Genomic DNA, 18,154 nt, shown 5'->3' on the forward strand with positions numbered 1-18,154 from the left:
TTGCCATGAGCTGGGGTATAGGTTGCAGACATGGCTTGGATCCAGCGTTGCTGTGGCAGCTACAGCTCAGATTTGACCCCAGCCTTGGAATCTCCATATGCCTTGAATGCGGCCCTCAAAAGACAACAAATAAAAAGGTAGAGGCCAAGGTGGTAACCCCTGCTCGCCCCCAGAGAGGTAACAGGCAGAGAGAGGAAATGCCAGGAAACCCTCTTACCATCTGCTGGTGGGCATTTAGTGCACTGGGCAAGTTCGTCATGTACATTCCAAATGGAAATGGTCACTGGTTTCTAGGGTCTGGCTTGCTGAATATGACATTTGGGGGATGTCAGCCAAATGAAAGTAAACCATAGCAACCAGGCTTAGAAGTCTCACATTAATCTCTTTAAAATATCCAAAAACTCAACAAAACAGTAACTTACTAAAGTAACAAGGCTGAATCTTTAAAAAACCCAACAAAGGGAGTTCCTATCATGGCTCGGCAGTAATGAACCTGACTAGTATCCATGAGGACGTGGGTTCCATTCCTGGCCCCGCTCAGTGGGTTAAGGATCTGGTGTTGCCATGAGCTGTGGTGTAGAACACAGATGCAGCTTAGATCCCACATTGTTGTGCCTGTGGTGTAGGCCAGCAGCTGCAGGTCTGATTCGACCCCTAGCCTGGGAACCTCCATATGCCATGGATGCAGTCCTAAAAGAAAAAAATTAAAAATTAAAAAATAAAAAATCCAACAAAATGATTCCTTGGAAGTAAAGGAACCAAAGATAAGGAAAAGACGCACAGTCCTGTGAGCCCCCCAGCACCACCCTCCCCTGTAAGCACTCAGTCTGTACTGAGCAGCCACTGCCCCACCAGGGACCTGTGTGGGCCGAAGAGCTGATTACACCCCCACGCGCACCCACTCTGTTCTCAGATGGTCAGTCTAGGCTAACCACGGTCACTGTTTCTCTTACCAGTAATTAGTTTGGGAATATGACTCACTTCTACCCAGTGAGATGCGAAGGGAAGTCTTACTGGGAGGTTTCTAGAAAAAGTCTCTCACTCGAGACAGCCCTGGGAAGAAAAGCCCTTCTGCTCCTCGGAGCTTTGTTATGGCTGATGTGTCTCCTGGAACTAACCGTGCAGTCTGAGGACCAGGCCAAAGAGTGCGCCCAGGAGAGGAAGCAGGAGGGAGGCCTGCAGGCTTCTCGGCTTCTTCCAACGTCAGAGGGAGGTTTGGATGAGGGACACATTGCTGAGTGTGATGTTCCTCAGATAAGGCGGGACAGACACACATGGAGAAGCACAGCTGTACACATTCGTCCAAAAAGCTCAGTTTCACTGTAAATGTGGGTGGTTTTCCCAGGCAGGTTTTTCACATCTTCTCTGGAGGAGCAGGGCTATCCTATCCAGTCACTGGACATTTATCACTTCTCCTCTTAACTCTGTTCAGCTCTCTACACAGTTTCAAAGTTACTGCTTTCCAAATAGTACTTAGGAATGTGAATTATTGAATATTAGTAGTTAAAAAGTAATAAAAACAGCATTATTCATATAGAAAGGGGCCGAATAGAAGACTGACAGATAAAACCACAACTCATATTCAATGAGGCATTATTATAGACTGTTAAATAAGATATAGGAGGCATTTGAAAGAGATTTTGGCATTTGCTCTTGTGGCTTTTGGCTATGAGTTGGAATTTAGTTAATAGATCGATGGTGAGTCAATGTGCCATACAATGGCCATGAACCTGGGCACCCTAGTCTGGAACAGTTCTCTCTCTGGTCTTCATTATCAGTGGGTTTTTGAAGTTATGCTATTTTATTTTTCTGCAGAAATATCTGCTTCTTTTTACTTCTGAGTGAATTCACTAGTTATAATCTAATTCTGCTCATTTAAAAAAGGACATTGAAGTCTTTCTCAGCATGGATCAGATTGCACCTTTTTTCTTTCTTTCTTTGCTTTGTTGTTCCAGCTCCTCAGGTGACGTTTTTAACACAAAGGCAGGAGGAGGAATAGGATTTAGAACCCGGAGGAGGCTGGGGTTGTGGTGCAGGCCCTGGGGGTGGAGGACCGGAGGGGAGAGGAGTGTGTCCTTGTCTCAGAATAAAAGCTGTAGCCTGGACACCCATGAAGTTGTATGTTTTCCCCCAGATTCACCCCACCTGTTTCCTAAGGGCTTTGAGTTAGGGTGTCTTTGGAGTGGATGGTGAAAGAACTTCTGCCCTCACCAGAACCGAAGCACATACCACGGGGTTCAAGCCCAGAAGCTGGTCGGTCCATGTCTGCCGGCCAGTGATGGTGACAGGCTCAGTGCTGCGAGGGGTGAAGGGCCAGCCGTCCCCCAGCGCCCCCGTTCCCGGGTATGCTGTGGGTCCTGCTCTACCACCCAAGTGTGAACCCAGATCCTCTGTCCTTTGGTGGGTCGTCATCTGCTGTCATCTGTTCTGGGAAGAGGATGCTCAGATGGTCCCAGGATGAGCCTCTGAGCGGCCCTTTGCTCTGTCCTCTGTCCAGCCCTTTCCCCTCTGAGCACTTCCTTCTTTTCTAGATTTGAAGGTGATCTGAACTCGTGTTTCCTCGCCTTGCCCGGCCCCGTTTGTCCATGGGACCCTGTTCCCTTGAGTGGAGGATGGATTGCATTAAAAACAAGTGGCCCTCGGGGTCGTGGTCTGCTCAGGCTCCTGTGATGGAAGTCCGCAGGCTATGTGGCTCATGAACAAGAGTTCCTGAGGCTGACGTCTGAGATTGAGGCCCGGCAGGTTCAGCGTCTGGTGAGGGCCACCTTCCTGTTTCATACGTGTCTGTCCTCACGCTGGGTCCTCGTATGATAGAAAGGAAGAGGGAGCTCTCTAGGGCCTTTATAATCAGGGCTTGAATCCTACTCATGAGGGATCCACCCTCATGACCTTGTCACCGTCCAAAGGCCCCAACTCCTGATACCATCACCTAGAGGTCAGGATTCTGCCCTAGGAATCTGAGGGCCACGGACATTCAGTCCATAACAGCACTCCTCACTCTCTGGGCTTCATTGCATCTAACCCTGCTCATTCTTGGTGAGGAGATGGGCACACAGCCCCCACAGGAGTTACAGTTTTATTTAAATTTATTTATTTATTTATTTATTTATCTTTAGCTTTGCCTTTTTTTAAGGCTGCACCTGCAGCATATGGAAGTTCCCAGGCTAAGTGTAGAATCAGAGCTGAACCACAGCCATGTCTGTGACCTACACCACAGCTCACAGAAACCCTGGATCCTTAACCCACTGAGCGAGGCTGGGGATCAAACCCGCATCCTTATGGATGCTAGTTGGGTTTGTAACCCACTGAGCCACAATGGGAGTTCCTTGGGAGTTTCAGTTTTAGATGTTGAGTTTGCTAGATAAAGCTTCTTAATAAGTGAAGTAATATGTGTATATTTTTGTTTTAGCAAATTGAATATTGATGAATAACTCAGGTGTGCATTTTCTCTATGCTTGTTTTTTTGCTGTAAATGTAAATACTCAGAACAGATAGCAATGCTTTACTCATCACTGTTGCATTATTTGAGAACATTGGGAAAGGTATTTCGTAGGAAAAAAAACCTGAATATTAAGAGTCTCTGTAATTCTCCTAATGAAAAACAAGTTTCACATAAGGAAAAAAGGTATAAAGAAGGACAATTAGGTTACAAAAAATTCACATAGGACAGTTGAAGATTTCTGCCCCAACTTTCTGCAGTGAACCCAGCTTCCGAGCGTAGAATTTATCAAGTGAAAAGGGAGGAATATCACCATATGAAGGACACACATAAGTATTGCTTATTTTCAACCTGGGGTCTCTTGGATCCAGAGACTGTGTCTTTCTGGAGACACTTAAATGATGTAGCTGCCAGGGATCTAGATAATAGAATATCCTCGGGATGTGATTTGAAGACATTTTTCAGAATTTATCTTCTGTCCTATTTGATTTTTGTTTTCTCTGTAGTCACATTTCATACAAATACCTGATTCTGTCAGTGCCCATGTGTCTAGGTGGGCTTATATAAGTAGTGAACAAATCAATAATCCTGGAAAATGTGTGGATTATCTCTTCACTTTTTTTTTTTTTAGGAAAAGCATTTCCACTGTTTACTTATCAAATGATATCTAAACTCAAAGCATTTCAAAGCATGTTTTCATCACTAATAAAACAAATACCTTTGTTTAATTTGACCTCCCTTTGATCTCATTAAAACAAAATCAACTAGACTATTTCCCAAATATTCATACTCACCACCCCCCTTCCACTTAGCACTTTAGGACTTCCAGAAAATGCTTTTGCTTAAATTAAATACAGTGTTTCATATTTGCGTGTTGTCCCTTACTGGTTGGGGGATTATTTTGCATGATTACCTTTCTGTGTTTGCTTTGATTACCTTTTGGTCTGAATAGCTGTATTTGGACAAGTGTTTTCCTTTTAAGGAACAGAGTGCTATGTTTTCTTTTTTCATGAACAACAATGTTAAAAACATAAAAGGGTTGTTTTTCTTCTTTCCGTAATAGGTATTCTATGATAGAAACCCGAAACCATGTGTAGATATGGGCAGAATAAGGATAGGAAGATTACATTTTATATTAATATATTGCAAATAAGATAAAGGTTTCAACTTTTCTTAAAGTTGTCCATATAATACAATTTTATTGCACTCTTTTCATTTCTGAGATCTTCATGCTTATAACTAAAATGTTAAGATACATGGTTTATGCTTCTGTTTCTCCTCCTGTCTGATGAATTCAATTAAACCCACAAATGACCCATGAGTATAGGTGAACTTCCTGGACCTCTAAGCCACATGCCACTAGTGGTAGTGCATGAGGACCTCAGAGGTCGTGCCTTGAATTGTATGTTGCTTTGTTAACTCACCATCATTAGCTATAGCAGATAATGAAGGAGTTCTTGAGTTATCTCAAAAATAAGGAGAAATCAGTGGTACCTCCTACAAGACATATCAGGAATATCATTTCTACCATCCTGTTAAGAATTAAGAAATATCTTCCCTCTGTGAACTCATACCATTCCCAAGTGATTTGTCTTTTCCTTTCTTTGAAAGTTTCTTTACTAAAAAGAGATGGCTACAGTATTGCAGCTCTTTTTACAAGTGAACTGCCAGCTTCTGGACCTCTTGTGTTGAAGAGAAACGGAAGAGTTCATTGCTAATTGTGTAACCCTTGGCATTCTACCAAAAGGGTTCTTGGAGATGCCACATGTTCAAAGCTTAAACTTCTGTCTTTCTTCCCAGATGTCCGTTCTCTTTCTCTTCACTGTGTGCACACGCTCATTCCCCTGTGTTCCATAACCCATCAAGGTGGAGACCTGGGAACACGGTTCATCTCCTCTGCCTCCTGGTTAGCTTAAATCCAACACCTCCTTTTTGTCTTGTTGCCATAGCCTTGGTGGTCACCTCCATTGTTTCTCATCTAGGCTTTTTTTTTCTTTTCCTGTAGTAGTTTATTATTATAATATCATTTCACCTCCCTTCCAGTCTTGCCACAACTTTTCCCCAAATTTATTCTCTTTGGAATAAAGGAAGCTTCTGAATGTTGGTCTCCTAAGTGATGTCTTGGTGAATCCATACAAACTACTCTCAGATTCCCAAAGGAGCCACTTTCTCTCACACCATTTCTTTGCGTATTTATTCATCCTGTCTCAGTTATCCTGTCCTACCCTGTCTGCCAAACTCCTCCTCCTGCAAGTCTTAGCATGGTCACATTTTCCTTTAAGATTTCCTGACCACCTCCTCCCTTCAGGCAGACAGTTTTCTTTCCTTTGTAATCTCAACTATATGTATATTGATGACAGCTATAATTTGACCAGATTATAATTTTATATCAAAATACTTGTCATCTTCTTGAGGGCAGGAATCATTGTTCTTTGGACCCCTAGTGTCTGGTTTTGTGCTTCATAATTTATTCTGGCTACTTTAGTATTTACTGACTAAATGAATATTTACTGTCTATCTGCTTTCTTAGGGATAGGATAATTCTATTCCTATTAATCACTCAAGGATTTCCTTTTTTTTTTTTTTTCCTTTTTAGGGCCACACCCACAGCATATGGAGGTTCTCAGACCAGGGGTTGAATCAGAGCTGTAGCTTCTGGCCTACACCTCAGCCACAGCAATGCCAGATCCAAGCCACATCTGCGACCTACACTACAGTTCACAGCAACACAGGACCCTAAACCCGCTGAACAAGGCCAGGGGTCGAACCTGCATCCTTGTGGATACTAGTCAGATTCTTTTCCACTGAGCCATGACGGGCATTCCTCCTCTTCTTTTCATCATTTTATATTCAAAACTGACCAAAGATGACAAACGTGACATCTGAAATTAAACCACTTCAGTAGAAGATCTAATGAGACAGTTGCTTCCAGTGTATTCCTAGCCATTCTCAAAGCTCTGTTCCCAGGCATTGAAAACATGTGTAATAGATGTGAAAGACAGAATATACTGGAAATTAGGGAGATGGTTTTATTCATACCTTGTAATATGGAGCCTAATGAGGAAAACCCAAGGGAAAGCGAGGGCTCAGGCTTCCATAAAGCAGGGTAAATAAACAATGGTGTTATTAGGGAGTTTTTACAAGGATGAAGGTGGTCTTTTCTGAGCCAGTGGAGGAAGAAAGATGGTGCAGGTCTTGGAGAGCAGAGTGGTCTTTTGGGGTTAGCGTTTTCTTCAGACACAAGGATGGGGGATTTCTAACCATCACTGTTTCCTAGGAGCACAGGACTCAAATTCCACATTCTCTTTGTTCAAACTGGATATTGTTCCTCACCAGACAACTCAGAAGTGATCGTAAACCTTCCTCATGAGGCAAAGCTGAGCCTCATTATCTCTTGGGGACTCTTGCTGCTGCTGGTTCCAGCTGTTGAGAGGTGATGGCAAAAGCTTGTTGTCCAGGAGATAAGGCATCATCAAAGAGGGATTCCTAAAACTGAAAAGGAGCAAAATGAAATGATGTAGAAGATGTATTACAGTGAAGAGTTGGGAGCTGAGCCCTGAGAAGCCCAGTCCAGGGGTCTCAGTGTTGCTCGACCCTTGGTTTTGTCAAGGGTCCTGAGAGCCTCGAAGTAGGCTGTCCACAGGTGTAGTTACCTCCTGCACAAAGGCATGTGCTAGATGTGCCCATGGCCTGTCCAGAGAGGACCCTGCCCACTTGCCATCATGCTTTGAGCTTTAGTGCCCAGGGCTCCTTCAGAGCCTAAGGAAAAAGGCCAGTTTCTTGGTAACTAGAGTCCAGACAGAGATCTGGGCCATCAGGTTCTAGCTCCTGGTGGTGCCAAGACAGGTGGGGAAGAATTGGACACATTAGTTTGAGAGGTGGTAGTCATTGAGGGAAACCAGAAGAATTGGAAATTTGGTAAGGATTGACGATTTGGGCAAAGTTATAGGATCTGGGCCAGTATGCAGATAGGGATGAAAACTGGTTTTTCCGTAGAAGAAAAGGAAGTCAAGTAAATCTCTACCAAGTAGAGTTTTCACATCCATCAGTTACTTGCAGTATATAAAGAAGTGCGGAATAACTCTGAACGTGGCTCAAATCTGAATGGTGTGCTTTAAACAGTGCAGTGTTCCCATAGAAACAGGATTTTTCTATAGTCCCTCCCCCAATAATCAAAGAAAGATTATTTATGGTCACAGAATAAGACTAGTGTCATTAGCTGTGTTTACATAGGTGCAGCAAGAATGGTAATTTACCATCTAGGCCTTAGGTTTGATTTGCAGGAAGTTTTCATAAGGAATCATTGCACATTAAAAAGCCTCCTGGGGCCAGGAAGCCAAGCCAAGAGCTTGCTGTCAGATTTCACCTGCAGTGCCTATAAATCTGGGCGAATTCCTTTCTTCTGAGTTCCCTACCATAACCTACAGTTCTTGGGCCTGTTGCTAAGAGACTTCCCTTAGTCATCTGTGCATCTGGAAATTCAAAAGCACTGTTTAAAATACTGGGATTTCAATTTCCTTCATATCTTGGGATTTTAGGAATATTCAGTTTATGGCCACTTATTTCTAAGCCAAGAGCTCCTTTAAGAAATTATATGATCTCAATTGGTGATACCATCTCAGGATGCTTATTTCACGATGAGAGAGAGTGGCCTTTATGAATTATAGGTACACACACACACACACACACACACACACATACATGCACACACAGCTTGTCATTTCAGTTTTAAAGTTTCACTCATGGTTCAAAATTTCTCTCATGGCATAAACACAGAAGTATGAAACTCAGTTCAGATATCTATTCCCTGTTGGCATGAAATTCTGAATAGTTTGAGCTGAAAGTAGAAAAATAAACAGAAAAAAAACTAAGAAGGCAGACTCTCCATCATCTACCAGGCAACAAAGACAAGATCTCTGTAAACCACTGACCCATTTACATAGATTACCAAATGGTCAGACCATGAAACCAAAATAAGCTGGTACCTGAAACCAAACAATATTCAGAATCAAAATAAAATTCTCACTATGGTATTTATGGACAGAGTGTGGACTATGGGACAGGATCTGGACTGAATGCTGGGACCTGAGTCAGCACTCAGGTTAGGCACACGGGGATTCCTTAAGCCCTGGGAGGTGAAACAGCCAGTTTGCCCCCAAGTCACAGCACCAGAACCGTGAACATGGAGGTGCACAAGGCAATGACGATCTTTTCTCACTGTTGAATAGGAAGCATATTCATTAATGAGGAACGTTGCATAAAAAAGGTAGGGGCCTAGGGCCCCCCAGAAGCAGGTAAACAAGGGGGGTGCTCAGCAGGTCTCAGAGGAATCGTGAGGAGGATGGAGGTGGTCCTTTCTGGGTCACTGAGGAGACTGCTGGTGGTCCCATCTTGGAGCAGGAGAGAGAAGTATGGGCCTTTCAGTTCTTCTTCTCTGAGCACATGAATGGATGGGAACAGTTCTCATTGTTCTAGGTTCTGGGGCACAGGGCTCAGATAAAGTTCAAGTTTGTCACAAAGAATCAACCTTTAATAAAATGAGGATGCATCTTATAGGATGGCTAGATCCAGGTCTCCATCGTAAAGGGCTATTTCTTTTTTCAAAACTGAATACAACTGGTTCTAATAAATGTCAGCTGGTGTTTTTTGGTCTTTTCCAATAACGTTAAACAAGATTTACTGACTCTTACTAGATTTGTCCACCATAACTGTCACCTTGCATATAGATTGCCTGGCGGGGGTGGATGAGGGTCAGGTTACTGTCATTATTAACAGAGAATAAAGTGACCAAATTTCTCCCCAATTTTATTACCTTTGGTGAAATATAACGTAGCAAAGGTTACATAGATAAATGACTAAGTAAAGCAATGGCTTGTATTGTCATGAAATTACATACTGTGAAGGTAATATTTTACAAAACTGCTAGGATTAATATTTTCTCAACAGAATTATTAATTGCATAGCACACTAGGAGTAATTCATTGCCTCATTTCTTAGATGAGACACATGAGACAAGGAAAGGCCAAGTGGCTTGTCAAATATGAAATCACTAACAAGTCCGCTGTAAAAAGATTTCCTTAAGTACAGTCTTATTCTGGTCTCTGTATTTTTTACGCTTCATATGTTCTTTAATATAATTGACTGTTGGAAGATATTTTCCAGCAGTGACAGCATTCTAAGATGAGGGGAGATACCTTGACTTTGTGTTAGAAATTTTATTCCACTCAACAGTTTGCTCCATTCTGAGTTAGTTTTTAGATATAGTGTCAGGTAGAGACCCGAGTTTCTTCCTTTATATGTGGAGACCCAGTTTTCCCATCATTTGTCAGACACTGCTCTTTACCCCCACTCTTGGCATCCTTGTCAAAAACCAGCTGACCACAGATGTGAGGGTTTATTCTGGGCTTCCCAATCTGTATCCTTATACCAGAACCATACAGCTTGAAGATTGCAGCTTTGTGTAAGCTTCAAAATCATGAAGTGTGAGACCTCCATCTTTGTGGTTCTCTTTCAGAATTGTTCTGGCTATTTAGGTTTCCTTGGAATTCCATATGAATTTTAGGATGGATTTTTTTTTTTTTTCATTTCTGTAAAAATTGCCACTGGGAGTTCCTGGTGGCTCAGTGGGTTAAGGACCCAGTGTTGTCACTGCTGTGACTCTGGTTACTGCTTTGATGTATGTTTGATCCCTGGCCTGAGAACTTCCAAATGCCATGGGCATGGTCAAAAAAAAAAAGTTGGAATTGGAATTTCGATAGGGATTATATTGAATCTACTTTGGCAAGTATTGTCACCTTAATAACATTGTCTTTCAATTCGTGAACACAGGCTGTCTTTCCATTTATTTAGGTCATCTTTAATTTTTTCAACAATTAAAAAACATTTGAAAGGAGATTTTACACTGAAATAATAATAATCTCCTTTATTAAATAATAATCTCCTTTATTAAATTTATTTCTAAGTGTTTTATTCTTTTGATGCTATATAAATGGAATTGGTTTTTGTTTTTTTTTTTTTTTTTGTCTTTTGGGGCCACACCTGGGGCACATGGAGGTTCCCAGGCTAAGGGTAGAATCAGAGCTGTAGCTGCTGGCCTACACCACAGCCACAGCAATGCCAGATCCAAGCCACGTCTGCGACCTACACCACAGCTCATGGCAACGTTGGATCCTTAACGCACTGAGTGAGGCCAGGGATCAAACCCACAACCTCACAGTTCCTAGTTGGATTCATTTGCGCTGCGCCATGACGGGAACTCTGGAATTGGTTTCTTAGTTTCCTTTTCTCTTTGCTCATTACTAATATATAGAAATATAACTAACCGGTACATTTATTTTGTATCCTGCAACTTTGCTGAATTCATTTGTTAGTTCTAATAGTTTGTCAGGATTCTATAGGATTTTCTGACTATAAGTTCTTCTCATCTGTGAATAGAGACAGTTTTATTTCTTCCTTTCCAATCTGGGTGTCTTTTACCTCCTTTTCTTGCTTCATTGCCTGATAAGAGCAGGAGCTTAGTTTTGGACATGTCACATTTTAGATCTGTATTAGACCTCCCGATGGGATGTCAGGTTGCGTAGACTCTTGAGTCTGGGCCTTAGGGAGTAGGCTTGTGCTAGAGAGATGGAATTGGGAATTGTCAGCTTGTTGCTGGTCTGTGGAGCCAGGAGGCTGTGGTGGGTTCGGGGGGGCATCACCTGGGGAGTGAGAGCAGGCAGAGAAGAGAGGCAGCCCAGGGTGCTGCCACAGAGGAGAAGCCTGGAGTGGGAGGAAGTCAGGGGCACTTTCTGTCCCACTTCCCTTCATTCTTCCATTCTAGAAATGAGTTCTTTCCACAGATGAGCCCGCAGAGGCTCCTAGAGGGTGGTTTACAGAAGAAAGTAAGTGCTGAGCTCGGAGTGGCCTCCTCTTGGCTTTTACTTGGCCTGGCTATATCCTGGGCCCTGTGCCACTGTCATTGGAGGGTGACACTGCAGCCAGAATCTTCCTCAGTGATGAAAGACTCTGACAGAAGGGGCTTTACTCCAGACTCCACCCAGGGAGCTGTGCTGAAGATGTTCCATTTGTATCTGAAACAGGAGAGCTGACAAAGGAGGCCCTGGAGGGTTAACAACCCTGGGGACAAGGTGGCTGTTGGCTGTTAGCAGCTCAGCACCTCTCCTGAGCACGCCCCTGGACCGTGTCCACCTTCCCGGTACAGCCTTCAGTCCTCACCACACCGCATGCCTTGGGATCCCCGCACACCCTTGGTTCCTCCTCATTTGTTCACAGGACCGTCCATGTGCCATGGTGGGTTCGAGGTTGCACTAAGAAGCTGGTTGTGCTTGAAGTACCTTGTATGAGCTGAAGGCTATGAATAATGTGTGTTCACATTTGTTTTTTGTATAAAGAGAACATTTGGTTCACTATGGACCACATTATTAAATAATGGTCATTTCTGGCTGGTAAAACTACAGGGAAATTTATGTGTCTAATTATATATTTCTAAAGCATTTACTTTTTTTGCCATCCCCGTGCATTTCTTTCATAAGTAAAAAGTATTTTAAAACTTTTATTTAAAAAAATTTACAATTCCGCTTAATAAGAAATGACAACACATAAATAAACTAACCCGTTGTCTGTCTTTCTGGGTGCAGGGAATTAAGAATTTGCTTGACTCCTATAACAGAAGCTTGGGTATCACTGTGTCCCTGTGTCTGAGACAAGAGTGTGGTTGCCTAGAAGCCTGCCCCCCAAAAGTGCCTTTCTGACCCTGTCCTTCCTTGGAGGTTTATTAACAGTTTGGCACATTTGGAGGTCTGCTAGCTAACTGGGAGCATAGACATCTGGAGGAAAACTTTTTTTTTTTGCTCTTCTACCTCATGTCCTGAATGATTTTGCATTGATTTGGGGATAGTATCTGAATTTCTGTCTCCTGGGCTGTTTTTTTTTCCCAGAGATGCAAAGTTTTTTTTCCCTTGATATATGCTTAAATGTTTACTTTTAAGTGAAATAACTTTTCAGAAAACGTATTAAAGTTTATTTCTGTGGGAAAAAAATATTTTTTAATATTTTTGACTGTTTTTTGTTCTTTCTCTTTTGAAACCTCCAGCCAACAAGAACATTAGTCATGACAAGCATGCCATCTGAGTAAGTACTCATTGTTTTGATAACTTTCTACTCAATATAGAATGTTAGACTTGTGGCTCGTATACTTACTGTGCTGCTGTGCTCCTAGGCAGCTCATAGACCTGTACTGTATCGCTGGTACTCGGTGTAATTAGAAGATCCCTGGAGAGAAAAGGTGGTTAAAAGTCTCTGAACAGTTTAGCACTGGAGACCTATTGAGTGGCTTAGACCGAATGTAGATAAGTTGCTATTCTTCCTTCTTGTTTCATACTCGATGGCTCTGTGTGTCCACCACCACCACCCATGTGAATACCCTGTGAGTGGAGGCTCCCTGGCGGAAGCATTTCCCTCAAAGATCTGATGGGACAGTTTCCCCAGCTCTAGTCAAGCGCCCTTCTGCACGTTTTATGGCCGAATTAGCATTTGTTGACTTATCATCTTCCTTAAACAGTTAGCACAGTGTAGCACATCCAACAAAAATACAGTGCCACAGTCTTTGCAACAGATTTTTGAGTTCTTGTTTAAAGGGAAAAAGTGTTTTTTATTATCAGTCCTAGGCTTTAGGGCTTTAAGACATTAATCACAACATCGGGACATCTCAGTGAAGGATGGGCCACAAACAGGGTGCACGCTTCCAACCCTTTCAGTCTCAGGATCCCTGTCCACTCATGGCGTGAAGCTAAAAGGACTTATCCTTCAAACACCCTGTGTTTTCCAGTGAAAAAGGAGCACACTCATGACTTTTGTTAATATCTTGTGAAATATATTGGACATCCTAAATCGTCTAACACAAAAATGAATATTGAATATGGGTATAATATTTTAAGAAGGCTACATTTTTGCCCCAAATTAAAAAAAAAAAAAAAAAGAAAGAAAAGAAAAAAAGAAAGCCAAAAAAACCCACTAATAACTAGTTACGTTCTCAGTCAAAGGTTTGAAACTCAGACTTTTCACTTTGGCCGTATTCTCTTTTCATTCTTTACTGCCCCACATATACTACTTGTGTGAAGCTAAGAACAGGACCTAGATATCTTAAGGCCGTGTTGATTAGCCACGTCTTGAAAAGATCCTCCTACGGATTAGCACATCCCGCAAATATCTGGCAGCTCTAGACTTGGAGTCAGAAAATCATAGACAGGAATGAGGGTTCTGGAGAGCGTCTGGATTAGAAGTTTTCTCTTCTTTTTGCTTTCGTTTGCTTTGCCTTTTGTTCCCCAAGTTTAATGTTCCACAACCTCCATAAGTACAGATCCTCTGGTTGAGTGGTGATGGGGTCCGGTCTTGACCCATTTATCTTCTGTACCCTGGGGATCTCTGAGAACTTCACACCAGGGTCGAGGTCAAGCCTTTCATTTCACAAGTGAAGAAATGGGTCTTGTGACTGGCAAACCGAAGATCACTGGAGATGAAACTAAGACATGCCATGAAAGGGACAGGGTGGGGGTTGTCAGAGACTCTGCACAAACATGTGCAAAACTGCCTCCTTCCCTGTGGAATAGGACTTTTGGAGAGGAGAGAAGCTGATTTCTTAACTCACTGTGTCCGTCATCCTGTGGCTCAGAAAGCCTCCATATTGTTTGCATTTCATCAGGGATTTCCAAAATGTGCTGGGGGAGAGAGGGAAAAGCAATGTCTCAGAACTAAGGGCATGGAAGGTGCTGGTAGAGGGAAAAGGGGAAGAGTGGAGAGTTACTTGGGAAGGTTGTTAGAGAGGAAGAATATTTAAAAAGAGAAAAGGCTATTTAAGGCATTAGGAATGACAGACCAGAAGATTAAACAGGGGTGACCTTGGTGAAAATAAGAAGCCTCTGTGAAATTTGCCCTGAGATTTGATCTGTTGATTTAATAAAAAGGGCCTTTGTCCCCCCTCTTGGTAGAAAACTTAAGTGTTTGACCTCTCAACAAATGTTGTATTTTCAAAATTAATTAAGCTAGAAGCTTGGTCCTGACCATGCACAAACTGGTTCAAACAAGACTCGGAAGTGAAAAGGTTGCCTGGTGAGGAGCGCACTGGCCGACGTTGGAGGTCTAGGGTGGGATGCTGGCTGTTCCCACCTGGCAGGTGGGGGTGGCTACGTTTTCTCAGCCATTAGAATAAGCGGCTGTAGGCGAGATCTGAAAGTTGTCATTTCCCTGAATTTCAAGTCATTGATTACAAGGAAAACAACAGCCCCATAGCCAAAATCAATGTAGAATGTTTTCTAGTTTTTTGGGTTTTTTTTAATTCACTGTAATCACCTTGGTATTCATGCATAGGAAACACATCCATTGCGTTGATTTTTTTCCCCCCTTTTTGACAGAAAGCAGAACATCGTCACCCAGGTGGTGAATAAACTGAAGGGCTTCTCCTTGGCCCAAGAAGTGTGTGGCACCACCACGCATGTGCTGGCGGGGAAGCCCCGGCGCACCCTCAACGTGCTGCTGGGAATTGCGCGAGGCTGCTGGGTCCTCTCCTTTGAGTGGGTAAGCAGCTGTGGCGGCAAGACACACATCCGGGTTACTCATCCTGAAACACGGAGTTAGACAGGTTTGGTCACGCCGAGTGCTGGCCCTAGTTCCGTGTTAATCCGTGGGCTGAACCTTGTCAGTCACACTGTCTCTGGGACTCCTCACCTTCAGCCACGATGGTCCCCAGGAGGGCGGGCAGGTAGCCTTCCAGACATAAGACCAGAGCAGCTTGGGCTGAAAACACCAAATGCGTGTTCTCACAGTCAAATGCACTTTCTTCTGTGTTTTGACCGAGAAATAATGTGACCTATGTTAGTGATGGTTTAAAAAACCAAAAGAATTCAGTGATTGTTTTTACAGATGGATTTACTTAGGAAGAAACATGTTCATTTAATCCCATTTGGATATGTTTTATCTTATGCATATCTATCTGTAACATTACTTGCCCTTATTTCTGTGCATTATATGTAGGATTTTTAAAAAATCATTGTTTTCATTATATTTGAAATTGAAATTGTTTGTTACTCTTGCTATTTTTACTTTGGCCCCCAACCTGTGGTTACTCCAAAGCATTGCTGTGAGGAGGATAGCATCATTTATTACTTGAGTTACTATTTTGCATCCAAGTATCCATACACCCTCCACTTCCCTCAATCATGTATTATATTAATACTGTGTTAATGTAAACTGGTAGAATTATAATATGCAAAAAAAAAAAAAAACCTACAGATGTATTTTTAAGAACAGCATTGGTCTTTTTTCTATGTCATGGTTTAACCCTGCATCTCTCTGGTACAAGAGGTTTAGGACATTAGTGTTTAGAGTCATGAAATGGAAAAGGGTGAGATTACCCCCAAAAGTCCTTTTGTATAAGTGGCAATTGGGGGTTACCTGACCTAATTATGTATTAGTACTGCTCCACATTTATTTCCTTGAAACATCACGAATGACTCCAGCTTCTGTGAACGAAGATCTGGTTTGCTTTCTCTCCAGTTCACATGGTCTCTCTCTATCAGTCACCTCTTCCCTCCTTGATATCAGATGAAAAGAGGTCCTTTGTCTTTCATGGGGACACACAGCTGTACTTGATTCTGTACCCTGCCTGTTCTGGAACGTAGAGCCCACAGCGAGGTCAGACATCAGGGTGGCATTACAGCTGCCAGGCCAACGTGAGACCGCTGCCTGGATGTCCCTGTGTTTCTGCTCTGCATACTGCCAATGTTCTCCCACTAACCACATGTGGAAATGGAACCAAGCGCAAGTTTAAGTTCTGGAAGCCATATGTGGAATGAACCACTCTCTGTGGGATTAGCCAGTGTCTGTGAGCAAGGCAGGAAGTAAGGCAAGCTATGTAATGAACTTGTGCGCGCGCAGAACTCCCCTGCCCTGAGGGAGGAGGCTTGCACTCAGTGACATAAGTGAATGGATTAAGTGTAAGTGTAATAAGGCAGGAAAACAAAATAAAAGGCATTTGGGTTAGAAGGGAAGAGGTTAAACTACCTCTGTTCTTAGACAACATGGTCACCTATGTAGACAATTGCAAGAAATGTACCAAAAAGCTCTCAGAACTAATAGTGAGCTCAGCAAATTGTCAGGATACAAGGATACAGTAGTAGGTCAACATTGACACATTTACATATAAATCTAACATAAAAGTATGTGCAAGTATCCTACACTGGCAGAATCCATGTACTGAAAACCACAAAACACTGATTTAAAACAGTAGAGACATACTCTGTACATGGACTGGAAAACAAATATCGTTAAACTATCACTCTTTCTCAGAATGATCTACAGTGGTGATAGATCATCAGTGATAACACAGTCCCACTCAAGGTCACAGGAGAATCTTTTGAAAATATGGACAAGCTGAGTCCAAGACGTGTGCATGGAGAAAAAGGAGCAGCGTAGCTGACAGAGAAGTGCAGCGCTGGAGGCTTCACCCTCAGCCCTGGCTCCTGGGTGGGGGCTTCTTCCCTCACCTGGAAGGTGATGGAACAGGGGCTGGGAGGTCTGAGCAGGGGGGTGAGGGAGCCTCTGAGACAGGTACCCAGTTTACCTGGCCTGACAGGTAGAGAACGGGATCAGGTTAGAGACAGGCCAGACAGAGGAGAAGGCTTTGCCTGCCAGGGGTTGGCTGGCTCTTTGTGCGCCAGTGAGGAGAAGTGGAGTAGAGGAAACACCACCAGTCCTCTGCCCAGAGGTCTCCTACACCTCCTTCCTGTGCCCTGTCCTTTCCTCCTCCTGGCCCCTCCAGGTGAGGTCCTGAGTAAGCCCTCCTCAAGGAAGAGGACACTGGGACTCCCCTCTGAGCCTTCCTCCCACCCCCCACCCTCGCCAACCCCGCTCTTACCCATGCAGAGCAGGGGCAGCCCCCATGGGTTCCAGCCATCCCTGCTCTTTCTTCCCTACTCCGCTTTCCAGAGTGGGGAGTGAGACTCAGCTCATCCTGTGCGGGCAGGATGCAACCCGTCTAGGGCCCCGGGCAGTGCAAACCTGCCACTCTCAGCTACTGACCCAGTTTCCTGTGTGGTTCAGTCTTGGCCCAGGCTCCCGGCCTGATGGTGACAAACTTCAGGGGCTGTAGGAAGATGTTTGTCCTGTTTGGGAGCAGGAGGTGTGCAGGGAGCTGGGTGCTCTTCTCCAATTATGAGAAACAGAGAGATTTAGGGGAGAGCAGGTCCTTAAACCTGCCCTTCTGCAGCCTAAGCTGGACGGATGTGGGACTGTGGTCAAGGGGTTGGCAGACTGAGTCCACTCACCAGCTGCAGAGGTGGCACTGTCCTTGGATGTCTCTTCCTCCACTGGCCACAGGGCCTCCCTCCAGCCGTGGGTGTGGGGCTCTGCCATCCTCACCTGTTGTAGGTCAGAAATGGGGAGAAGTGGCCTGGGTGCACAGGGACAGGCAGAAGACCAGCAAAGGACCAGGCCCCAGAGCACAGACCTGTCTGGGCATCCTGCAGAGGGTCCACAGAGGCCAGGGCACCCTAGGAGGAAGGTGGACAGCCAGCTGCCATCACGTTCTCTCCAGTAGACCCAGGCCATTGCGGCCACAGGTTCCAACAAACATGCAAGGGCCATTCCAGAAGTAGACTCAGGCCAGCAGGCTATGGGTTCTGGCAAATGTGCGAGGGCCATTCAAGGAAGAAAGGACAGTCT

General features: G+C 43.8%; 1 protein-coding gene across 6 annotated transcripts in view; it reads left to right on the plus strand.

Annotated features, from left to right (window-relative positions):
- Positions 1–18,154, plus strand: part of MCPH1 (microcephalin 1) — a 211,573-nt gene that overhangs the window by 51,533 nt on the left and 141,886 nt on the right. For 5 of the 6 annotated variants that reach the window (XM_047772242.1, XM_047772244.1, XM_047772245.1 and 2 more), the window contains 2 exons: positions 12,531–12,568; positions 14,848–15,010. In XM_047772242.1, the coding sequence (XP_047628198.1) occupies positions 12,531–12,568; positions 14,848–15,010 (201 nt within the window). Of the gene's footprint in view, positions 1–12,530; positions 12,569–14,847; positions 15,011–18,154 lie in introns of those variants that run through there. The other variant, XM_047772247.1, reaches the window with a different exon arrangement.

This window comes from Phacochoerus africanus, chromosome 3 (genome assembly GCF_016906955.1).
Source record: "Phacochoerus africanus isolate WHEZ1 chromosome 3, ROS_Pafr_v1, whole genome shotgun sequence".
NCBI lineage: Eukaryota > Metazoa > Chordata > Mammalia > Artiodactyla > Suidae > Phacochoerus > Phacochoerus africanus.